At 41.9% G+C, this 25,970-nt stretch overlaps 1 protein-coding gene across 4 annotated transcripts in view; it reads left to right on the top strand.

Annotated features, from left to right (window-relative positions):
* The window catches only part of MAPKBP1 (mitogen-activated protein kinase binding protein 1), a 162,294-nt gene extending 136,670 nt beyond the window's left edge, over positions 1–25,624 (top strand). The window contains exons 25-31 of one of the 4 annotated variants that reach the window (XM_054970917.1): positions 8,559–8,695; positions 9,977–10,159; positions 14,865–14,940; positions 16,016–16,317; positions 17,446–18,483; positions 21,939–22,027; positions 23,746–25,624. In XM_054970917.1, coding sequence (XP_054826892.1) covers positions 8,559–8,695; positions 9,977–10,159; positions 14,865–14,940; positions 16,016–16,317; positions 17,446–18,483; positions 21,939–22,027; positions 23,746–24,042 — 2,122 coding nt within the window. In that variant the 3' untranslated portion in view covers positions 24,043–25,624. The remainder of the gene's footprint in view (positions 1–8,558; positions 8,696–9,976; positions 10,160–14,864; positions 14,941–16,015; positions 16,318–17,445; positions 18,484–21,938; positions 22,028–23,745) is intronic. The other 3 variants (XM_054970918.1, XM_054970919.1, XM_054970920.1) reach the window with 3 other exon arrangements.
* Positions 25,625–25,970: the final 346 nt, after the last annotated feature.

The following is a 25,970-nucleotide window of genomic DNA, read 5'->3' on the forward strand; positions in this document are numbered from 1 at the left end:
ACTAACCCACTTTTGTGCAGCCTGGGCATCTATCATTACAGATATTTGGGTGTTAGAGATGATCACAAGTGTTATAAAATTGAGTTTAATAGTTCTTGGTGTCTGAATCTTCCTCGTAAATCTACTTGAGATACTTTACCTGAGCTGGCTAATAAGTTGTCAGCAGTGCTAGAAAAGGGAGGTGTACAACAGGTTCCAGTATCTGAACCTAGACTGGGATATTATTCCAGATTCTTCTTGGTCCACAAGAAGGATTGTGGTTTTAGACCAATACTATAATAATAATAATAACAACAACATTTGATTTATATACCACCCTTCAGGACGACTTAACACCCACTCAGAGTGGTTTACAAAGTACGTCATTATTATCCCCACAACAACAACACCCTGTGAGGTGGGTGGGGCTGAGAGAGCTCCTAGAAGCTGTGACTGACCCAAGGTCACCCAGCTGGCTTCAAGTGAGGAGTAGGGAATCAAACCCAGTTCTCCAGATTAGAATCCCACACTCTTAACCACTACACCAAACTGGCTTCTAGATACGATCTTCTAAATACTAAACCTGAGGGATTTGAACATGATGGTCAGAGTATGTAAATTTAGACTGGTAACACTCAATATGGTGTTATAATTGCTGCCTCATGGTTCCTGTTTTGCAGTCTTGGACCCTGAAGACATTTATTTTCATATCTCTGTCCATCCATCCCACAGGAAATTTCTAAGTTTTCAGTTTGGGGAGACCACATATCAATACCAGGTCCTACCATCTGGGATAGCTACGGCCCCAAGAGTATTCACCAAGTTCATGGCAGAAGTAGTTGCACTCCTGAGAACTAGAGGCTGTTCCGTTTACCCTTATCTGGATGACAGCGCCGGATCTAGGGTTGCCGGCGCCCTAGGCTGACCACTTCGGCACGCGCTCCCCCTGCTGCGTGATGACGTCACTTCGCTGACGTCATCACACAGGGCGGAACGGCGGAGGCAGCATGCGGGGCTGGGAAGCTGCCCGCGCCATTCACCTTCCCGCAGGCAAATGGCGCGGGCGGCCTCGCAGCCCCCCGCACTGCCTTTTGCCTGCCCTGCAGGACAGGGGGCGGCTGGCTTGCCACGCACCCCCTGCCCTGCAGGGCAGGCAAAAGGCAGCGTGGCCACCCGCGCCATTCACCTGCACTGCAGGATGGGGTGGCTGGCCGCTCCCTGTCCTGCAGGGCAGGTGAATGGCGTGGGCGGCCCCGCAGCCCCCTGCGCTGCCTTTTGCCTGCCCTGCAGGACAGGGGGTGTGCGGCAAGCCAGCCACCCCCTGTCCTGCGGGGCAGGCGAAAGGCAGCGCGGGGGGCTGCAAGGCTGCCTGCACCCTCTGGCAGCTGGCAGCTGCTCCCGGCATCCCCTCCCTGGTGGCGCCGGGGGCAGACTACCCCCCTGCCCCCCCCCCCCTCGATCCAGCCCTGCTGGATGACTGGTTGATTTCTACCCATTCTAAAGAGGTCTTACAGGAACATATAGACCTGATCTTAGAGACATGCCAGCATTTGGGATTAATGATGAACTTCAAGAAGTCCAACATCACGTTGTCTAGAAAAGTGCTATTTATTGGTGCATTACTAGATTCCTCTTTAAATAAGGCTTTTCTCCTTCTGGAGAGGGTACAGAAACTGTAGTCAGAGCTGTGATAATTTGTAGATTCCAATTGACACTGAAAATTCAAATGCTTCTTGGACTGACAGCTGCGATGACAGCCGTAACTCCCCAGGCAAGGTTGCACATGAGGGGTCTACAACTAGGTTCCTATCAGTCCATAATCCCACAGTCCATGAACAGAATAAAAAGTAGTATATTTCCAGAGCGCTTGTGAAGTCACTGGTGGTTATCCGAGCCCCATCTACTTAGAAGGGTCCAGTTCGGTTCTCCAAAAATCAAAGCCACAGTTACCAGAGATAATTCAGTGGAGGGTTGGGACCACACTGTGACCATTTCACAACCCATGGCACTTGGCTGAAGGGTGAGAGAAGTTTACAAATCAGTGCTTTTGAAGAAATGGGAGCAGTTCATTACGTGCTTATCTCCTTCGCAGATATCATGCAAAGCAAACATGTCCAAATACTTATGGACATCTGTATGGCCATGTTCTACATAAACAAGCAGAGAGGCATTACTTCAAGGACCCTCTGTGTAGAATCCCTGTTGATATGGGATATACGATCCTTTTGTGTGCCCTTTGGCCTCTGTTCTGGAATATCTATTGAATCTAGAACGTGCTGGGCTTTCTTTCTCTTCTATTAAGGTATATCCAGCTGCAATATCAGCATTCCACTTTCCCATGGACAAAAAGACAGTTTTCTCACATATCTAAACTGTTTCTGAAGGGTCTTTAGAACATGCTTCCTCCAGTGACCCGAATTGTACTTTATTGGGTCATTGAAGCTGGTACTGGCAAGACTGATGGCTAAGCCATTTGAACCCCTAGCCACTTGTCCTTAAGAATCCTTTCAATTAAAGTGGCATTCATCACAGGAGTTACTATTACTTGTATTTTTCCCTTCTCCAACATCTGAGGTGGAGAGGACACTCCATACTTTGGAGGTAAGGATGGCTATACTCTTTTATCTAAACTGTATGGCAGCATTCAGGTCAGATGTCCAACCTTTGTTTGGTATGCGGGCCCAAATAGAGGGGAAAGCCCACCTAAACCATTGCCAGATGGGTAGTTTAGGCTATTAGGATGTGCTATGAACAAACTGACTTCCGCTGGAAGTCCATACCTATTCTACCAGGCATCACAGGCATCTTCAGCTGCTCTGCTTAAAGGTGCTCCTCTACAAGATATCTGTAGAGCCACAACATGAACATCAGTTGATACTTTCATCAGGCATTACTTCCTAGACATAAATAACAGGAGGGAAGCAGCTGTGGGTCAAGCAGTCCTGCAAATACTGATTTCATAAAGAGTGTACCCCTCCTCCATCGGTAAATGGCTTGTTAATCTCCCATGTGGGACTGCACAGAAGGCCGAAAATGAAAACAGGCTTGCAGTTACCTGTAACTGTTGTTCATTGAGGTCTTCTGTGCAGGCACACGTACCCTCCCTCCTACCTTGCTGTGTCCTTTTCACTACTTACCTGGAGAGTCTGGCAGCTAAGGAGAAACTGAGGGTGGGGGACATTGCTTATCCCAGAGAGTATGCTGTTTTGGTGGGAAACAGTCTGCATCTGTGCTCTGGGAAGGGGTGGATGCCCCCTAGAGGAAACTTTAACTACAGAACTTACTGATTGGCAGGCCTGCACATATGCAGTCCCATGGGCGCCTGCATAGAAGACCTCAGTAAACAACAGTTTACCTGTAAGTCCAACCCTGTTTCATCATGACTTAGAGAAATGATGTGGTGAAAGAGGTATTGTAGAAATAAGGGAAACTAGATCCCCTTCTCCTGTCTTTGTCTATCTGGGCAGGGGGTTGGACTAGACATTCTGATGGGCAAACTGGAAGACTGTGGAGTGGACTATAGGACAGTTCGGTGGATAGGGAACTGGTTGGAGGACCGCACTCAAAGAGTGGTGGTCAACGGCATTTCATCAGATCATAGAATCATAGAATCATAAAGTTGGAAGGGGCCATACAGACCATCTAGTCCAACCCCCTGCCCAGTGCAGGATCAGCCTAAAGCATCTCTGACAAGTATTCATCCAGCCTCTTCTTGAAAACTGCCAGTGAAGGGGAGCTCACCACCTCCCTAGGCAGCTGATTCCACTTTTGAACTACTCTGACCGTGAAAAAGTTTTTCCTAATATCCAGCCGGTACCTTTGTGCATGTAGTTTTAGCCCATTGCTTCGCGTCCTACCCTCTGCTGCCAACTGGAACAGCTCTTTGCCCTCCTCCAAATGACAGCCTTTCAAATATTTAAAGAGAGCAATCATGTCCCCCCTCAACCTCCTCTTCTCCAAACGAAACATTCCCAAGGCCCTCAGCCTTTCCTCGTAGGGCTCAGTCTCCAGACCCCTGATCATTCTTGTCACTCTCCTCTGCACCCTCTCGATTTTGTCCACATCCTTTTTGAAGTGAGGCCTCCAGAACTGCACACAATACTCCAGGTGTGGCCTGACCATGGCAGTATAGAGAGGGGCTATGACCTCCTGCGATTTCGATGCTATGGCCCCTTTGATACAACCCAGGATTGAATTAGCCTTTTTTGCCACCGCATCACACTGACTGCTCATATTCAGTTTACAGTCCACTCTTACCCCAAGATCCCTTTCACATATACTACTGCCCAGAAGTGTATCCCTCATCCAGTATTTGTGCTTCCCATTTTTGTGGCCCAGATGTAATACTGTGCACTTGTCTTTGTTGAATTGCATCCTATTCACAGCTGCCCACTTCTCCAGAGTATTCAGGTCTTGTTGAATTTTAATTCTATCTTCTTGGGTGTTTGCTACCGCTCCCAATTTGGTATCATCAGCAAATTTAATGAGCAGCCCTTCCACTCCTTCATCCAAATCATTGATAAAAATATTGAAAAGTACCGGGCTCAAAACCGAGCCCTGCGGCACCCCACTGGACACCTCCCTCCAATCTGATGAAATGCTGTTGACCACCACTCTTTGAGTGCAGTCCTCCAACCAGTTCTCTATCTACCGAACTGTCCTATAGTCTACTCCACAGTCTTCCAGTTTGCCCATCAGAATGTCATGGGGAACCTTATCAAAAGCTTTACTGAAATCCAGATAAATCACGTCAACAGAGTTCCCCCGATCCATTAAGCTGGTCACTCGATCAAAGAAGGAAACCAGGTTGGTCTGGCAAGATTTATTAGGAACAAAACCATGCTGACTTCCCCGGATCACTGAGCGGTCCTTCAGATGCTTACAGATTGATCCCTTTAAAATCTGCTCTAATATCTTCCCAGCAACAGAAGTCAGACTGACCGGCCTGTAGTTTCCCGGGTCATCCTTCCTCCCTTTCTTAAAGATTGGGATAACATTCGCTCTTCTCCAATCTTGTGGCACATCCCCAGTCCTCCAGGAGGCCTTGAAGATGATGGACAGGGGTTCTGCAAGTTCTCTGGAAAGTTCTTTCAGCACTCTTGGGTGCACCCCATCCGGCCCAGGGGATTTGTATTCATCCAGTGCAGCCAGATGCCTCTCCACTACCTCTCTGTCAATGTCAATTAGGCACTCAGGTGTCCTGCCACATTTTCTACTATCTCTAGATGTGCCTGAGTTCTTCAGGGAGAAAACAGAGGCAAAAAAGTCATTAATCCTGTCTGCTTTTTCTCTGTCCTGCATCAGAGTTTCTCCATCTACTCCCAACAGCGGCCCAATTGCCTCTTTTACCTTGCGTTTGCTTCTCACATATCTGGAGAAGTTTTTCTTATTGTAGCGAGCCCTCCTGGCCAGACCCAGCTTGTACTGAGCTTTGGCCTCTCTGATGGCTGATCTGCAGTACCTAGTAACCCTCATATACTCCTCTTTAGAGGTCTGTCCTTCTCTCCATTTCTTGAACATTTCCTTTTTCTCCCTTAGCTTATTCTGGAGCTCTCTGTGCATCCACATCGGTTTCTTGGAGCCCTTACCATGTTTCCGTCTTGCTGGGATAGTGAGGGCCTGAGCTTGCAAAAGCTCGTGTTTGAGAATGGCCCACCCTTCACTCGCTCCTTTCCCTTCCAGCACACTCCCCAACGGAATGACTCTCATCAAGCCTCTGAGTTCATCGAAGTTGGCCCTACGAAAATCTAACCTACGAGTCTGGCTATGAACTTCCTTGCAACTGGAATTCAAGAAGGACATGGTCACTTCCCCCTAAGGTCCCTACCACCTTCATCTCATCTACCAATTCTTCCCTGTTAGTTAATATCAAGTCTAGTATGGCCGAACCCCTTGTAGCTTCCTCCACCTTTTGAAAAAGGAAGTTATTGGCCAGGCAGGTCAGGAAATTGCGTGATTCATGACGCTTTGCTGAGCCTGTCTCCCAGCACACATCGGGGAAGTTGAAGTCACCCATAATTACAAGGTTCTGATGTCTGGATACTCTGCCAATCTGTTCAAAGAGGGCAGCATCCATTTCTTCTCGCTGGTCAGATGGTCTGTAGCAGACTCCAACAATAATACCCTTTGTCCTTCCTCCCCTTATTTCTACCCATATACTTTCCACCGGGCTGTCCGCCCCATTCTGCATAACTTCTTGACAATCAAGCCCTCTCCTCACATACAACGCCACTCCACCTCCTCTTCTACACTTCCGGTTTTTCTTGAACAACTCATACCCATCCACTAGCACATTCCAGTCATGGGAATCATCCCACCAAGTCTCAGTAATTCCTACTATATCATAGCCCTCTGTTTGCAATAGAAGCTCAAGCTCTTCTTTCTTATTGCCCATACTTTGGGCATTGGTATATAGACACTTGTAGCCTTGTACCTTTGTTTGACCTTTCCTACCCAGGTGGGTCCCCACTGTGTTCACTTCATCATTGAAGTCGCCATGTCGATCGTCCCCTGCCCCTTGCGGCATCAGTTTAAAGCTCTCCTGATGAAGTTCTCCAGGTTCGTTCGATTGGAGGGAGGTGTCCAGTGGGGGTGCTGCAGGGCTTGGTTTTGGGCCCGGTACCTTTCATTATTTTTATCAATGATTTGGATGAAGGAGTGGAAGGGCTGCTCATTAAATTTGCTGATGATACCAAATTGGGAGCGGTAGCAAACACCCAAGAAGATAGAATTAAAATTCAACAAGACCTGAATACTCTGGAGAAGTGGGCAGCTGTGAATAGGATGCAATTCAACAAAGACAAGTGCACAGTATTACATCTGGGCCACAAAAATGGGAAGCACAAATACTGGATGAGGGATACACTTCTGGGCAGTAGTATATGTGAAAGGGATCTTGGGGTAAGAGTGGACTGTAAACTGAATATGAGCAGTCAGTGTGATGCGGTGGCAAAAAAGGCTAATTCAATCCTGGGTTGTATCAAAGGGGCCATAGCGTCGAAATCGCAGGAGGTCATAGCCCCTCTCTATACTGCCATGGTCAGGCTGCACCTGGAGTATTGTGTGCAGTTCTGGAGGCCTCACTCCAAAGAGGATGTGGACAAAATCGAGAGGGTGCAGAGGAGAGCGACAAGAATGATCAGGGGTCTGGAGACTGAGCCCTACGAGGAAAGGCTGAGGGCCTTGGGAATGTTTCGTTTGGAGAAGAGGAGGTTGAGGGGGGACATGATTGCTCTCTTTAAATATTTGAAAGGCCATCATTTGGAGGAGGGCAAAGAGCTGTTCCAGTTGGCAGCAGAGGGTAGGACGCGAAGCAATGGGCTAAAACTACATGCACAAAGGTACCGGCTGGATATTAGGAAAAACTTCTTCACGGTCAGAGTAGTTCAAAAGTGGAATCAGCTGCCTAGGGAGGTGGTGAGCTCCCCTTCACTGGCAGTTTTCAAGAAGAGGCTGGATGAATACTTGTCAGAGATGCTTTAGGCTGATCCTGCACTGGGCAGGGGGTTGGTCTAGATGGTCTGTATGGCCCCTTCCAACTCGATGATTCTATGATTCTATCTCAGCCTCACACAGTTTAATGCTCCTTTCCCTATTTTTCCTCATCTGAGCAAAACTTCACTGTGGATGTTTTATTTAATTCCCCTCTACAATGTATATACTGTTATGTCTGTGACCTCTAGATGCAACTATGTGAGTTGTTTTCATTGAAGAGATTTGCAGTCAGAACCATTAATTGTCTTCCCACTCCGCATAAACCCTGTGATAGAGAAGATAGAAAATGGGGGCAGGGAGCATTTTTGGTTGGTGTTCAGAAGCACAGTCGGCACAGAACTTTTAAGCTGTTGGAACATCAGTAAAGGTAAATATACCCACCATTACTAGCTGTAGTGCTTGAGTTCAGCTATAATGAGTAGGGTTCAAACTTCTCCCAAGTATTGGATAGAACCAAACATTTTTGTTTACAGTTGTGAGGCTGCAAGAAACCATTAGCTGCACTTGGAAAAACACACCGTTTCAGTGAGAGTGGACTCAGGTTGTTGTCATGTGATGTGCTGTGTGACCTTCCATTTTGTGCAAATTAATGTGTGTCCAGCAATTGGCTTGAGTTTTCTGTATAAAGTGCTACCAAACGGTATGTATCTAGGTAATAATTTAAACCTCAGGCTTGGTACAAATATTACTCTTGAGGTCTGATTTAGAATACCATTTATCTGTGAGAGAGCTATATAAAGACTGTATATTCATCAGCTCACTTGAATGTTCTCCTGCAATGTTGGAAAGGTTTAGATAGCATTGGCCTTTGAATACTGACTAGATAGCAATGGTCTTGCTTGGTGTTGGGCAAATTTATATCATTCAGAGCGGAAGGAATAGTCCAAATATCACTGCCGAAGCTCTATGAAGTGCAAAATAACTTTATATAAATGGTGATTTAATAAGGCTTGAAAAAACTCATCTCTTGTCATGATCATAAGATTATTATCACGTGTAAGTTCTGTAAGAGTTGAATTTTTTAAATTTTAAAAGTACAAGGCAAACACCTATTCAAATTCTGTATTCCTGCCTTTCTCTCGCAGTGACTTCCAGGTAAAGGCACTCCCCCATGGGAAGCTAGGTAGAGGCTACAACAGTAGTGGATGTCCAGATAAACACAGCCCTGACAGTGCCTGCTCTGTGGACTACAGCAGCAGCCGACTATCAAGTCCAAATGAAGGTGAATGATTCAAACAGTATTTATTTAAAACATTTTTTCCCCTGTGAGAGGCAAAGCAACTGACAACAGAATTCAAAACTTATAAACAAAACAACGCCTTGAAACAATAAAAACAGAGAGACAGAAAAAGTTCTCTTTCAGTGCCACAAACCATCCTCAGATGCTGTACTATACTTCCCAGATATACACAATCTCCTGAAACACCTTGCAGTAGATACACCTTTCTCTCAGGAGACCATTGTATATAAATGGACACCTGTAGTGTAAAGGCATAAGACCGGGCAGTGGCAGTAAAAGATGGAAGACCAGAGTTTCTACACAGGTTCTTACAAGGAAGGGCTTTAAATATGAAAACTGGAACATTGTATTGAACCTGGAAACAAATGGGCAACTAATATAGATTACTTCAAAATGGGTACATCTACCAAAACAGCTAGCTCCAGATAATTGAGCAGATCCTATCATTCCACTGAGGGACAGTTATTTATTAAAATATTTATACACTACCTTTCCTTTTGGATCAAGTTTTGAACCTTCCTCCAACCTAAATGGCCCTTCTGTTGGAGAAAGAACCACTTAAGTTAAAGGAAGGCTCCTTAGGCTGAAGGAAGGCTACTTTGAACAATGGTTGGATCCACTCCAATAGCTAGATTGCAGTGTTTGTGACGAGCCATTCATAGTATGGTACAGTACTCTAGCCTCAAAGTTACTGTAGCATGGATCAGGTCATCTGGGTTGAAAAGGAGATAATTTCTGTGTTAGATAAAATTGGGGAGGCTTACTTGCTTTTTCTAACTAGAGTTGAATGTACTTACTCCTAAGCCTTTAGCTAAGTTTTTTTTTACTGACAGACTCCCCCATCAAAAGTGGGTAGCCCAGTCCCCACATCAGCATTGCCAGCCAGCACCACCTCTTCTTATCTGGATTTGGCTTCAGTTTGTTCTCCCTAAGACACCTATCCACAGAATCTAGGTATTGGCCTTAGGGGAGAGATGGCTACTTCTATAGGCTTATTCAAACAGAGAACTGTCATCAACATCTTAACAGCACAGCTGCCAAATTCTGTATGACCTCACTGAATGATGTTTTCTGTCCTTCAGGCACCAGGCCAAGACATTTGTTTTTACCCAAGCATTTAACTGCGGAACTGTTTTAAAGCTGTTTTTATTATTTGCTTCTAGCCTGAGGACCATATCATGGATATCAAACCAAACCAAGATAGAAGCATTACTTTTGTCAGCATAAGTTTTCATGTTTTTAACGTGGCATTTTCTACCTCAGATTCTGAGAGTACAGAACCTCTCAGCGTTGACGGTACCTCAGACTTGGATGAACAGGGAGAAGGAGAAGATGAAGAGGAAGATGTGGGCATTGGACAGTTGGGAGGAGAAGTTCCTAGAACTCCAGATCAGGAGAAGTTCCTCAAGCAACATTTTGAGACTCTGGCCAGTAATGGTGAAAAGGGTACATTTGAAAACAGTAGAAGAATGCTGTCTCTGATGTTTCATAACACATTCCTATAAATCTATGTAGACCATTTGTGGCTCTCACTTGGCAACTGTGGAACTAAATACTTTCAGTGGGATTAATGAAGTTACTGAGAAGTGAGGTGGATGGCTCTACCTGCAATCCAAGGAATGGAGAGAATGGAGCCTGTGTAAAATAAGTTCTGATGGGCTTGCCAAAATGTTTTTTTTCCTTTTACTGACATGGAGAAACACATTATGGCCTTGACCCACATGTTTGTGCTGGGAATTAAATGGCAGTGTGATGGCCTCCTAGTGGAAGAATTGGGCACAGAAATCTCTGAAGAACAGGAATGTGGCTGGAGGTTATAGGCATTCTGGGCCAACAAATGGGGAAAGTGGGTGGTTCTTCTTCGGCTCTAAGGGTAGGGGGCAACAGCTGAACTGAGTTTTATTTTTTTCTTAGGCTGTCTTCATACTCTTTAAACTGACACATGCTTCAACTTGATCTGTTTGTATGCCCTCCCTCCACACCTCTTGTCTAGGAAATCCCCATTAGAAAGTAATTCTGGTTTCCTGTGATGTGCAAATATAGATAGGCCCATCAACTGGAGTTCTTACCCCTCCACACATACTGAGATTCTAAACCTTAATTTAATCCTGGAAACAAACTAGGCTTGCACACAGGTCAGCTTGAAGTAATCAAAGAACAAACCAGGGACCGCAGTCCTATGAGACCTAACAAAATAAAGCTAACGGTAATGTAATTTTTAATATATAATATTAATATCATTTTTTATTTTTTTGTTTTTTAAATTGTAACGTGTAAGGTGCAAAAGGTGCAATCTTATACTAAATCTAGTAACTATGAACTCTTTATAACCATTCAGTTGGTACCCCAAGTAACACACTTTCTTTCAACCAATGCTTCCCAAACCAGGTAAGTATCATAGTTCATATCAAAAAAGTCCTTTTGTAATTCTTTTTTCTTATTCTCTTATGCAGGCAGACAACTGTTGGTGGAGAACACAAGCTGTGTCCGATGGGAAGCAGTGATCTGGGAAAGTTGGCAACTGGTGCGTTAGCAACTAATACATCCTGTTTTGCAAAGCTTCTTCATAAGCCACATTCAAAGAGCCTACAGAGTATAAAAATATTTACAGAACTAACAATAATAACTATACAATAAATAGACAATAAATATCATATGTCCATAGTCTTATAAATATCCTATAAATATTTTTTTAAAACTTACATCTCCATATAGAATCAATTCATTCCATGCATTGGTGATCATTCCAGTATACAGGGCACGAAAACTTACATCAAGGACACTATGTCCTTTATAAAATCTATTGAGGAATTATACCTCCCTACCAAAGCTTGCCTCATGACTATGGACATGGAGGCTCTCTACAAATCCATTCTTCATGAGGAAGTGAAATGTGTCATTGAACACACGCTCTTCTCACAACCAGAACAACCCCCTCCCACCCCATTATTACTCAACCTGCTGCATATAATTTTGGAAAGAAATTATTTTAGGTTCCTCAGCCAATTTTTTTTACCAAGGTGTGGCCATGGAGTGCCCAGCGGCACCCAGCATTGCAAATCTTTATATGGTCAACCTGGAGGAAAAATTCTTTTTGAACCCTGCTGTTAACCCTTTCTTTGAACAGATTCTTACTTTCAAAAGATACATTGATGATGTGTTCATTATAATAATGGGGCTGGACTATGCAAATGATTTAGGAAAGTGGATGAACACTGTTGACAGTAATATAAAATTGACTTGGCAGGCTCACACTCACTGTGTTAATTTTCTAGATGTGGTTGTATACAAATTATCTGAACACAAACTGGGGGTAAGACCTTTCAGAAAAAGTACAGACAGATGGGCTTACCTGCATTATACGTTGCTCCACTCGGGGAATTTAAAGAACAACATCCTGTTTGGACAATTTCTGCAAATCAAACGTAATTCATCCATGGAGATAGACTTCCACAGGGATAGAATGGGGGAGGTTTTCATTTCTAGGGGCTATGCCCCTTAGAGTAATTGACAAAGCTAAGAAACTCGTTATTGTCCCCAAAAAACAAGATGCCAAGTGAAAATATTAAATGGTCCATTGATTTCACTTCCTTGGCTCTTCAAATCTCTAGGATTATTAAGCAGAATTGGCATATTATCCAGAGTACACCTGGTTGTGAAACTCTTCCTACTATAGGGTACAGAAGAACTAATAGTCTAAAAGATATATTGATTCATTCGGATTTGAAAGAAAATAGAACTCAGCAGAAACTACCACAGGGACATTTTTCCTGTAGTCATTGCAGTGTGTGTGCATTGTCTGTCAAAACTGAGACCATCAAACACCCTAAAACAGGCAGGTCTTTATTTTCTAAGGACTTCTCCACATGTGCTACATCTTGTGTTGTGTAGGTAATAGAATGTTTTTGTGGCCTTTTATGTATAGGAAGCACCTCACACCCTATAAAAATCAGGATTCAAGAACATCTCTCTAAAATCAGGAATCATGTCAGTGAAGCCCCACTTGTACAACACTTCTGTAAACATCATCAACAGGAATGTGAGCTCAGATTCTGTTTTACAAGTCTTAGATCCAAATCGACATATGCGTATGCAGAAATTATTGTTACAACGTGAAGCACAGTGGATCTTTATACTTGACAGTTTGGCCTCTAGGGGCCTTAACCAAGAGATTGATTTTGCTGCATTTTTATAATAATGGAATATGTCCCTTTAAGATTAGTTATGTGTTTTTGGGTATATCGCTTCAAGCCTCTTTTTCTTGTGAAACAATTACCATCTGTATATTAATCCCATTTGACCTGATATCAGTAAAGAATATACTGGAATGATCACCAATGCATGGAATGACATGCATATGGAGATGTAAGTTTTTTAAAAAATATTTATTGGATATTTATAAGACTATGTACATATTTATGATATTTATTGTCTATTTATATTTAATATTGCTGTTCCTGTAAATATATTTATACTCTGTAGGCTCTTTAAATGTGGCTTATGCAAAACAGGATGTATTAGTTGGTAGCACACCCGTTGCCAACTCTCCCGGATCATTGCTCCCCGTCAGATGCCGCTTGCGTTCTCCACTGATGGTTGTGCCTGCATAAGAGAATAAGAAAGAATTACAAAAGGACTTTGAAAATATGAACTGTGATACGTACCTGGTTTTGGAAGCATTGGTTAAATGAAAGTGTTACTTGGGGTACCAATTGAATGGTTATAAAGAGTTCATAGTTACTAGATTTAGTACAAGATTGCACCTTTTGCACCTTGCACTTTGCAATTTAAAAAACGCAAAAATAAAAAAATATTAATATTATATATTAAAAATTACATTACTGTTAGCTTTATTCTGTTCGGTCTCATAGAACTGCACTCCCTGGTTTGTTCTTTGGTTTTCAGAGACCTCCCTTCCATTTTGTTTGCAGCTTGAAATAATACCTTGATGCAGCCTCTGTATGTCTTTAATGGTTTTTTTATGTATTAAATGTATATAAGGGCTAGCATTTATTGATTTTATTAAGAGAGATGGCTTAGAAAATTACATAATACATCACACAAGACCATCAAACCAGTAAAAGAATAATGGGCTGGATCCAGTGATCTGTTTGCACAAAGATCACAGATCTTCCTTGCTTCCCCTTCCCCCCAGCAGCCCCTTCTGACCCCAGTAGAGCTGATTCCCAGAGTCACAGGAACTATGTGGGTCAATGGGCTGCAATCACAAAGGGAAAGGGAGCAAAATCACTCCCTCCAGTCTCATCTTGTCATAGTTCTGCTAATGGAAAAGGCAGGAAGAATAATTTTGCCCCTTTCTCCCTTGTCACTGCAGCCCCTGTCCCATGTGACTCCTGCAACCACGGGAATCAACTCTCCCAGAGTTGGAAGTTGGAATGGGGAAAGAAGGGAAGCCCTGTGATCATTGACACTTTCTGCTGATAGATTCAATAGAATGGCTTGAATTGACTTGAAATCCTATACATTCGAATTCCTACAAATATAAAAGTAATTAACAAAGGGCTGGGCTCGGCAGTAGATTTCCACTAATGAAATAGGGTGGGAGGAATCCTCCCTTCTGCTGCAGACCCCCCAACTTCATCCCCATGCTGTTCTCTAACATCCTCTGCTCCCCAGGAGTAGAATTTTGGGGAACAATTTGGGCTGCAATATGTGTTGCTGAGGGGGGAGCAACAAAGTCATGTTGCACTGACATTAACCCCCTCCATTACTAGAATTTAGTGCTGGTTCCATGCCAAATTACAGTAAGAACAACAGCATGTTCAAACCCAAAAGAGGTACAAAGGGGAGACTATAAAATTTCAGAGTAGTGCACAAAACCCCCATTAGCCTTAAAAAGTAAAACTATTTTTTGAAAGTATGTGACCATGAAGTACTTATGCTATAAACTAAAGGCCACAGGCAACCCCAGCTCACTTACTTGGAATTAAGCATGAATGAAGCAGTACAGTAAACATACACAGGATCAGCCTGCACAGAAAACAAAGTGTAGGACTTCAGGGTGTTGCTTTCCTCACTTCAACTTGTGAGGAAGGTGTACAATGCTAAAGTGAGCTTTAAAAAAATTCCCCTTCCTAGTAAGTTGTATTTTCTTGCCTAAAGCTTGCATGTTTTTTCCTTGAATTCATAGGTGGATCATGTAGGATCCAGGAGAGAACAGAAAACAGCATTTCTTCTCGCTTTCTGTCCCAGTCTCCAGCTCTCAGGTACCATTCCACTTTTTGTTGTCTCCGCTTTTTGTTGTCTCCTATCTTGATCTTCTATACTGACCTTGCTATATTTAAACAAGGAGGCTATCCAAAGGTCTTCTTTATTCTGACTGCTTGAGTTTGAACAGGGTGACATTCAGTATTCCAACCATTTTCACAGTTGTATAAGTAAAACCACTTTGAAAAGGCTGAGGAATTTCTTTTGTCATCTGATTTATTCTTTGCCATTTATGTACTTTGTTTATTTTTGCATTTCATTCAACATGGACAGTGAAAAGCATCCTATTAAGTCTTGTTTCCCTATTAGCTGTATTGTTTTCCTAACATCAAGAAAGTTCCCTATTCTATTGACTATTCTCCAAACACTGCATAAAAAATTTGATGCTGTTTTCTTTTTAAAACTTGGCTTGATGTATTGATTTGGCAGGCAGCCAGCCTAGGGGTAATTGGAAGAAGGATGATCATTTTATGTAATTTACTGAGCATTTTGGATTTATTGAACATTTGTTCTGTTTTTCATGCAAGCAGCACAGAGAAGAGTGGTGTAAATTGGCTGTTGTAAGCCTCAGTGCACCTTCCTCTGCTACAGCCTTTAAGTTATTGTTATAAATCTTGCTTTAGGTAGAAGGGGAGGTTCATGTTTTAATGGGTTTCCCTGCTTTCAACAATTGTATAGTCTTGTGTGAAGATTTCGTGGTAGGCTAAAGTGAGGGTCTGAAGCTGGTACCATAATGAGTAGAGGAACTTATTCCAATATAAATGTGTCCTCCCTTTCTGGAACCTTCCCTTTTGTCTTTTCCCTTCTTCCCATGTTTGCCAAATCCTTCTGTCAAATACAGCAGTCTTGTGTATAATTAGTCCTTGTTCCCCTGCTCCCTATTTTGTTTATCCAAGGGGAAAACATGCTTCTGTATGCTGGATCTGGAAGATACAGTATATTGGCCTTGAGCTGGTTCAGTGGGTCTTGTTCCATTATAAGGATTAGTTACATAGTATTGTTTTGCTTTTTAAAAAACACAACTAACTGCAGTATTGCAATCCTGAATATCCTGTTCTGTCTTTGTTTCTATAGACAATTGTCACTTTCTTCATCTAATCTGGCACTGGATCAAAAACCTGTTGAAGTTCCTGCTTTGTCAAAGCAAGTTCCTGCTAATTTGTTGAAAAATGGGATGGATCACCTGATGGATCACCTGTCCACAGAGAGTGGCAGTGTTCAAAATGATGTGAATGCCTTTAGGTCTCTTTATGTGCACAGAAAGAGAAAATCTGCCTTAGAGATCAACAGTGTTCCTGGAAGACCTCTTGGGCCATTCCCAGATAGTGATGCAGTGATGAGAAAATCCCAGTCAGTTCATGACCTTATTCATAATGGTAAGAAAATGATCAGTATTATGGTGTGTAGTAGGCTCCAAATAGAAACCTGCCCAGCCTCGGAGAAGAGAATGAAATTGCTAGCTTGAAAACTGGATTTGCCTGCCATATGCTCTTTTTGTATATCACAGGGTGACTACAGCTGGGAAACAGGATCTCTTTTTCTCATTGGTGATTGTAGGAAGGTGGTTTCATTTGCTTTCTCTGAAAATTAGCTGTAGCTTTAATAGAGATATTGGTCCCAATCTTCCTGGAAGTTCTGTAGAATCTCTGCCTAGCTTTTCTCCTATTCCATGAATTTCTTTCAGTTATAAACCTAGGGTGATTATTCATGTGCAGTTGTGGGCTGCTTTCTCTTTGTCATGTGCTTTGCAAAGAGGGGAACATGCAAATGAGAGGACCACACCTGTTTTTAGTAACATTTCAAAGGATACTAAGAGCCCCGTGGTGCAGAGTGGTGAGCTGCAGTACTGCAGCCCAAGCTCTGCTCACGACCTGAGTTCGATCCTGGCAGAAGCTGGGTTTAGGCAGCTGGCTCAAGGTTGACTCAGACTTCCATCCTTCTGAGACTGGTAAAATTACCCAGTTTCCTGGAGGTAAAGTGTAGATGACTGGGGAAAGCAATGGTAAACCACCCTGTAAAAAGTCTGCCAAGAAAACGTTGGGATGCGATGTCCCCCCATGAGTCAGTAATGACTCGATGCTTGCACAGGGGACTACCTTTACCTTTACCCAAGGGATACGAAGCTAGCAATAAGAGCCCTGTAGCATTTTTTCAATATAAAGATAACATATTACAGAAAATATCAGGCAGTATGCCCTTTTCTTATGCACCTGCATGTGTAGTGTACTTCGTCACACAGAACTGAACACACAACACTGCTTTTAGCCAGTTCTTCAATTAGAAATTTAGGCATCAGCACTTTGTAGTGGGAGGGAATAAGAAAAGGATGGGGGGTGGGAATCTTTAAAATTCATCGCTGTAGATGATAATGATGATTCACCTAATGTCCCTCAAAAAGAAAGAGAAAAAACTGAGGTGAAATTATTTTTAAAAGGGTTAAATTATTCTGGCTGCACAAATTGCTCCAGACCAGTGTTGTGCATTTATTTCTTCCATTTCCACAGATAAGGTTCCAGGGGTGGTGATGCTTTCTGCCAGGCAACGTCCTCAGACCCTAATGGTAGGTGAGAAGGATTCCAGATCTAATCACTGTCGGATATTGCCTGCAACTTTGTTGAAGATGGATGGCTCCAACTCACTGCAAGCCAAAGACTGTAAAACTACAAAACCAAAGTCCTACATGAACCCTACTACAAGCTTCATGGCCAAGATGTCCCGTAGTATATCTGTGGGAGAAAATCTATGCCTTGGTGATTCTGCAGAAACTATGATTGAGGGAGAGATCAGCCTGCAGGTACCAGAGAAGACACAGTTAAATCCTTCAGGAGACACAGAGAAGATCAAGCCACTCGTAAAAGAAAATGGCCTAGTGAAACCTGCTCTTCAGCAAGCCACATGCTCACCCAAGTCCTTTCACAGCAAGTTAGGCTCTAACCGAGCCCACTTAATCCTCGACATCCCCAAACCATTACCTGACAGACCAACATTGGCTTCTTTCTCACCAGCTGCGAAATCAAAAACGCTAGAGTCTCCCCAGTCACCTGCTTGCACTGGTAAAAAGAAGCAATCCTTTCCTGAAGTACGGACTTCTAAGACAGAAGACCAAGTAGCTGTCCTTTCGGAGCTTGGCAAAGATTGCTCAGCAAACCCCTGTACAGAGATCTTGAAAGAGAATCAAACGTTATTGAGGACTGAAGTCCATTCTGAGCCAGGAGTTACTAATTCCCAGACAAAAGCATTTTCAGATGAATTACCTCCAAAGCTTTCAGAGGACAGTACAGGCAACAGCACCTGCACTGGCTGTGTGGCAGAGACCCAGCATGGGTTTTACCCTCTTGAACAAAGCAGACTGAGGTCTCCCACAACAGTGGCAGCCCCAGCAGAGGACTCAGGTGTGCACAGATACTCATCTCTAATCTTCCCCCTTCTGTCTCCTGTCTTTGTGAATCGCTTCACAATTCCATCTCATTTCTTTACGTCCAGCTTCTGGCCTGTCTCGTCTTGTCTGCACCTGTCACGTTCCATAAGCCATCCTTTCAATGGTGAGACATTTCAATCTGACATTCATTTTTCTGTCTTCTGTTTCAGCTCAGTTTGTCTTCTGTTCTTTGGTGCCTGCAAAGTCTGTTGTTCACTCATTTCCTTGTTTGAAAGGAGAGGAAGGAATAACGAGTAGAAGCAAACAATTTTCCAGTGTTTATATTCTGGGGACAGAAAATGTTTGTGCCAATCATTTGTGTGGACTTCAGTGTTGATTTTTCATGCTGTCTTTTTGTTTCTGCTACTTTATGTATAAATTTCCATTTGTCAGTGGCAGCAAGCAGTGTCTCCCTGCTCGCTACTCTGAATTGTATAGTGACAACCACTGGACGATTGACATTACTGAAACATTTATTTATTCACTTATTCCCCACCTCATTGAATTCTAGCTAATGGAGCTCAATTGGACATGCTCAGGTTTAGAGAAAATAGTAGCCAGCTATTAGATCAGAGTTTATCTGGGCTATACAAGCATAAAATATTTACTTATTTATTTTTATACCCCAGCTTTCTCTCCAATGGGGACCCAAAGCAGCATACATCTTTCTTCTCTGTTCTCTATTTTATGAGGTAGGTTAGGCTGAGTGTGTGACTAGCCCAAGGTCATCCAGTGAGCTTCCAGGGAGAGAGGGGATTCAAACCTGTGCCTCCCAGGTCCTAGTCTAACACTCTAACCACTTCACCATATATATACATGTTCAGTATTTGCATATTATGGTAACCAAGATCTTATGGTAACCAAGATCCCAGTAAGAAGGAAAAATTTTGCTGATTACACTGCAAGAATAGTTGCTTGCTTTACTTTACCGTAGTATCCAGAATTAAAGGCTGTAACATAGTACTACTCACATGTATATTAAGGGTACCATGGACCAATTTTTAAAAATTTAATTCAAACCATGTAAACATTGATGTTGAGGGGAAAAATAGTGCATGCCTGGAGCATACAGGAGCAAATTCCCACTGTCCTGTGGTGTTCTAAGCTGTTGCAGAATTAAAATTGGGGGTCTATTTCTCTGATGGAAAGGTGTGTTGGTAAGATGTGAGACTGAAAGCCTGCATAGAGGCATGCACATTGACTGTATTTGGAGGAGGTATAGTAATATAGGAGATTGTATCACCAAGCTGATAATTCCTTTGGTTGCCGATTGCTTGGCCTGGGTTAATTAATGATAGATGTTAATTAAAACCCTGCTAAGATGAAACGTGTACTTCCTGCTCCTTCTCCTTTCCACAAATCGTTAACATACAAAATGAGAAAATGAAGAAGAGAAAAACTCACTAGTGTGTTTTAAATTCTTTTTTTTTAAAGAAATAATTGTTCTCCATCTCTAAACCCTGAAGGCCACTATGAATGAAATACATATTCATAAAACATCCATTAAATAATTAATACAACTTCACAACATCACTTAATGATAAATGTCAGCTCCATAAAAGATTGCTTTTGATGTGTTTTCTAATTGCCTGCAGGGCCAGATTTTGGTGGCTTGTTCAGTTTCATAACATTGGTACAATACCTAAAAGAAAAGGTGTTGCAGTCAGATTAATAGTGTGCAGGCTGAAAAACTGAGCTCTTTTATCTTTTCCTCTACTATTGGTTTACATTTAACTTTGTACCAAAGTTACCTTAACACATCTGCTTTCAGTCTTTTTCCTTTATCAAATGTGCACATACCCCTGGCCTGTCTAGTGCTTTGAGACTCATGGAGGAAAATGCTGCAGAATGTGAAATATTGTCACCGTACCAGCCCATCTGATATTCATGTCTGAAGGTGCATTTTCACTGCCTCACAAGCCTCATAGTTCATTCATCCAGGTGTTTTCAGCACTTCATCAACTGTCCTGTTTATGGATTTCTGTGCACATATCTTGGTGCCAAATCAAGGGATACCAGTACACACATACAAAGTATGAATGTAAAGGATCTAAAATATTAGTTGGGACTTCTAGCTTTGTGTTTTATTTTCCTTAATTTATCATCTGCCTCTCTCCTTGAGACTCAAGGTGGATTACAAAATTATATAATAGCGTAATTGAACATGAGTTATTCAGTTTAGACGTCATCTGGGCTCTCTTTAGCTAATTCAGAAGTATGCAGACATGCTACAATACACTATTTGATAAGTAACAGGGATTTTCAATGCCTTCTCAAATTAAGCATTATGCAAAAGCACATAATAAAAGCCTTGATTGTAGCTGTATGTCTCTGTCTATAAGTTGGTCATATCGTGTCTTCTCTTGTCTTCAGATGTTAAATTTTACTGGGTTAATGGGATGGCAGCCCATTTTCTGCTTTTCGTAGCGGTGGGGAAATAATGTATTGCTAGACTATGCCTCCAAAGCAAAAATACTAATTTCATTTGATAACTAAAGTAACTTTTCTCCTACTTCCTATTGTACCTCACCTAAGTAAAATAGTACTGCTTTGTGGCCTGCTTGGATCAATTCATTAATGGTTAGTTGAGATTTCAGGCCAATATTTCCAAAACTTCTGATAGCGCACATACCATTTTTTCTGAATTAAAGGTAGGGGCATGTGTCACTCTTGCATCCAAAAAATTACTTTTAGAGTATGAAGGTATGAGAATTATTCTCAGAGAAGACCATCCTCTGTTTCTGCATTTATTACTATTCTGATGTAACTCCTGATTGGAAGAAATAAGCCCAGAGCAGTGACTCATTGGAGAGATGTAGTAGGCACTGTTTCTCTGGTTTAGGATGATTGAATTATTCATCACACAAGGTGCAGAGATGTGGCAGAAGGTTATTGTGCCTTTCCAGTCAGCCATGAAGAAATAAACAGGCAGTCTTCTCTGTGGATGGGTGTTTTGGTCTTACAAAAGCATCAGGTTATTTCTCACAGTATTCAGCGTGTCCTGGGAATTGGTTTAGGAGTTGCTGATTTAGCTTTAAACAGGACAACTTCACTCTTGGCAGAGGTTTAATTATAGAGCCCTCCCCTGAGCTATCTGGGACAAATCAAGTTAAGTGCATTCTTTCACATGAATGCATGAAACTACCTTAACTGGACCAGAACATTGGTCTGTTCACAGGAGTATTGTCTACTCTGACTGGCAGCAGCTCTCCAGCGGCTCTACCTGATTCTTTAAAGTGAAGATGCCAGGGATTGAACCTGGGACCTTCTGTATGCAAAGCAGATTACCACTGAGCCATGGCCCTTTCCTTTTTTGCCTAGAAAAAGTTGAAAATTAGTAAAGCAAGAATGTTTGCTGTAAGGAACATTTTCCAGAATTGATAGGTTGATAGTGTGTATAATACAGTGTCTCACATAGTGACCAGAGGGAGGGATAACCTGAAAGTGGCCACAAGATGAAAATACATTCCCTTAAATTAATATGTAACTTTGAGATACTTTTTCTGTAGGGACTCAGGAGTAAATAGACAAAGGCAAGAGGATACTTACATTGATTGTCTTGTCTTCTCCTCTACCTAGGAGGTTCTTCCATCAGTGTTGAACAGTGCAAGCATGTTGTGTCGGAGCTCCAGGATAGCATGCGCAAGGCCATCCATCTGTACCATGTGGTGAGTTACCCATTCATTTCAGCTGGTTAAATCAAAATGCTTGTATATGACTATTCATATTGGACGATAGTTTTAGGTGGGTAGTCATGTTGATCTGCAGTAGAACAGTAAGATTTGAGTCCAGTAGCTCCTCAGAGACCACAAGATTTTCAGAGTATGAACTTTTGAGAGTCAGAGCTCCCTTCTTCACATAAGAGTAGGAATGGCAATCCCTGAGCCTATATATCTCAGCCATATATCCCAGATGCTTATGAACCATCTTATACTGGAAACCTACCATTGGTAAGCATACCTACATGCCTCCAGTCACCATCCTAAACACACCAAAAAAATCCATCATCTACAGCCAAGCTCTACATTAGAGCTGCATCTGTTCCATTCCCTGTGACAGAGATTCTCACCTCCAGAATCTATCACAGACATTTTTGGAATTACCAAACTCACCTGATGTAGTAAGGAAACAGATCAACAAAGCCTGAATGATACCAAGGGATAACCTGCTACAAGACAGGCCCAAACAAAACAATAACAGAATGCCACTGATGGTCACATATAGCTCTCAGCTCAAACCAGTTCAATGCATCATCAGAGACTTGCAACCTGTGCTGGACAATGATATTCTTCTCTCACAAGCATTGGGAAGAAAACCTTTTCTTGCCCACAGACAACCTCCTAACCTTAAACAACTGCTTACTCATAATAATGTACTACTCATCACTGACATGGATTCTGAGACTAGGGTCTGCAGTAAACCAAGATGCCAACTCTGTCTCTATATTTACTCAGAGAGCACATTCACTGGACCTAACAACACATGTTATACCATCTCAGGTTCATTCATTTGTTCATCTTCCAATGTTATAGATATTATCAAGTGTCAGCAATGCCCTTCCACTCTCTACATTGGACAAACAAGTCAGTCCCTATGCAGAAGAAAACATGGACATGAATATGACATTAGAAATCACAGCACTCAAAAACCAGTGGAAGAACATTCCATTGCTGACCTAAAAGTGGCTGTCCTCAAACAGAGAAACTTCAAGGGAGATGACAATGTGAGATTGCTGAAATGGAGTTCATTCACAAATTCAGAAGAATGCCCACCCTGAAGAGAGACTTAGGTTTCTTATCTGACTACAGATGCTAATGTCTGCTCTAATCAAGCTGCATTGTATCATTGTACCTTTACATCCTGATATCTTCCTTTGCTACATCCCTCCCATCTGATCAAGCTACATTGTACCTTTACAGCCTGATGTCCTTCTCCAAATACCCCACCAACCTTTTGGCTGGGATATAAAAAACCCTCCATATTGGATGAGTTACAGATGAGTTGTTGAGACAGGGTGTGAAAGTGCATATTTTTGTCTATGTTCATATTTTGTCTGTAATCAGAATGTAACTGGTAATCTCCCTAGAGAGCACCATTTAGAAGTATGGACTGTTTAGACTGGTCACTGCTTAGGCTTGGCTAGTCTGAATTTAACCATGCAACTGGCTTTCAAAAGTTTATCAGCAAATAGGGTGGAGATTAGCCTAAATTAGTCCGATTCTGTTTTAAATTGATTTGGTCAGTGTTGCCAGATATGTAAGCATTCCCTTTGCCTCCTGGGATAATCTCAGTTGCAAGCCTCCACTTACCCAGTGATGCAGACCTCTAATATAATGCTAAGTTTGTACATAAAATAAATAAAACTCTTGTTGCCTTGTCCTCTTAGGTATCTGCTGACATGGAGTCTTCAGCAGACAAAAATGAGATGGCTGGCCTCTTGACAGACACCTTCTCTCTGATGAAAAAAGAACTAGATTCCCTCAGGGATGGGAAAGAACTCCAAAACAAGAAAGTGATGTTGGTGAAGCAGCAAGAGTCCGTTGTAATGCCTCTGAGTGAGGAAAGCAGTGCCACCTTATCAATTCCTCGTCATTTTCGGGATGAGCAGACTCTTGCTTTGTTGGAACAATACTCAAAGTTGTTACTACAAGCTGTTGAACGACGTATGGATAAAAAACTCTAAAAAAAAGTCAAAATGAACTTTTTGAAGAAAACTGATAATCACACAGAAAAACTGAGGTCATGGTGAAAGCCTGGGATGAATGACATCATTACTTTTATCTTTTGTGGAAAGATTTTGTTTTCCTTCAATAACAAACAATACTCTTAAGAGTCTGTCTATGAAAAATGTGCTGGTCACAGTACTGATTCTTTGTGTGCGCTTCCTCTCTTTGAACATTGTTTAGAGAAACTTCTTGGAAATTTCTTCCAGGCAATATGTTTTATGTTTGACTTAGGACCTCCCCCCTACAGGAACAGACAAACAAACTAAATTGTAATCTGTGGTGCAATTTGAAATGCTTGGTTTTGAAAGATACAAGGATGACACCAATCTCTCCCTCCTTTAGGCTTGTCTTGGTAATGTACAGACTATTAAACTTTTTATTTATTAATTTATTTTTGTGATTACAGCTCTCAACGTTTCACTCACATTGTGTAGCTGTGGCTGTTTTTCTGTATCTTTCTTGCTATCTGTAGCAAGAGACACCTTTATTACAGTAAATGAACTCATAGAATGGCAGGCATGATAACTGAACTATTTTCTGCTGCAACCTGCCTTGCTGAATTTCACTCCCTAATGCCTTTTTTACAGTAAATGGACTCATAGAATGGCAGGCAGGATTAGTGAACTATTTTCTGCTGTAACCTGCCTTGCTGAATTCCACTCCCTAACACCTAGGTTTACTACACAGAGAGCTTTTTGTATTTATACTTCTCCCTCTTTGGTTTCTATACTAAAGAAAGGCCTGTGCTTTATGTACATCTGCATTTGCTTCCAGAGGACGATATATCTTTTGGACCAAACTCTGGAGATTTGTTACAGGGCTGTTTTTAAATGGAGCAGCATTTTACAAAAACTGTTTTTAATGTGTTCTTAGATTTTAAAAAAAGTAAAACCTGGTCTTTTGTCAGACACTAAGCTGTTTCAGAATAATTGAAGAATAGTCAAAATCTGTTAAAGTTTTTAGCCACATTGTTCAACTGGAATTGTATAATGCTTTCTTGATATTAAAATGATTCTGGTTTTGGAGATTTAGAACTTGAGGAGACCAAGGTGGGGGGATGCTTTTTAAAGAGAAACAGAAGAACAGGATGGCTTTATCTTTTATTCTGCCCTAATGTGAATTGAAAAATTGTTAGCTCTCCAGTACAGTTCAACTGATGTACCTAACCTGCTAAAATGGGAAACCTTTCATCTGTTTCCAAAGCTAATGACAGAAAACTATCAAGTGTAAGTGGGTAGCAAATATGCCATGTTGTGACTGTCTCTGTTTCCTTTTCCATTATGGACTATGGGAAGAAATACAGTTTAAAATGACATATCTGTGGAGTGGGAATGAAAGATGCATGGGATGTTATAATGTTTAGTGACCACCTTATCTTACCAGTCTTGTCCAAGCCCATAGAAATTAGTTTATTGCCACAGCTCACAAAAGGTAAGAACTGTTCATTATTATTTAAATGTAAGTGGCCTCCTAGAAAGTATGTATAAACATTTTTGGCATCTTGTAATCTCTCTCTCTCTCTCTCTCTCTCTCTCTCTCTCTCTCTCTCTCATTATCATCTTTACCATGTTCCAAAAGTACTGGTTGACACAGATGAAAGGTTTTTTTAAAAAGCTACACTTCAAAATGTTTAACGCTGTTGTTTTTTGGCTAGAGAACACCTTTTATACTAAACCTGTTTGCATACGAAGGCTATTCTAATTAGTGTTTTCACCCTTGCACTTTTGGGCTGGTCATCCAGGCTTTTTTTTTTTGCTGCACTAACTGACAACTGACAGTTGCTTCTTTTCTGAGACAGGCTGGCTCTCATTTTGTAATATCCCTCATCACTTGAGCCAAAGTTCACCACATCCTTGGCTGGCTAGCCAACCATTCGCAACTGAAC

This window comes from Eublepharis macularius, chromosome 2 (genome assembly GCF_028583425.1).
Source record: "Eublepharis macularius isolate TG4126 chromosome 2, MPM_Emac_v1.0, whole genome shotgun sequence".
Classification (NCBI taxonomy): Eukaryota; Metazoa; Chordata; class Lepidosauria; order Squamata; family Eublepharidae; genus Eublepharis; species Eublepharis macularius.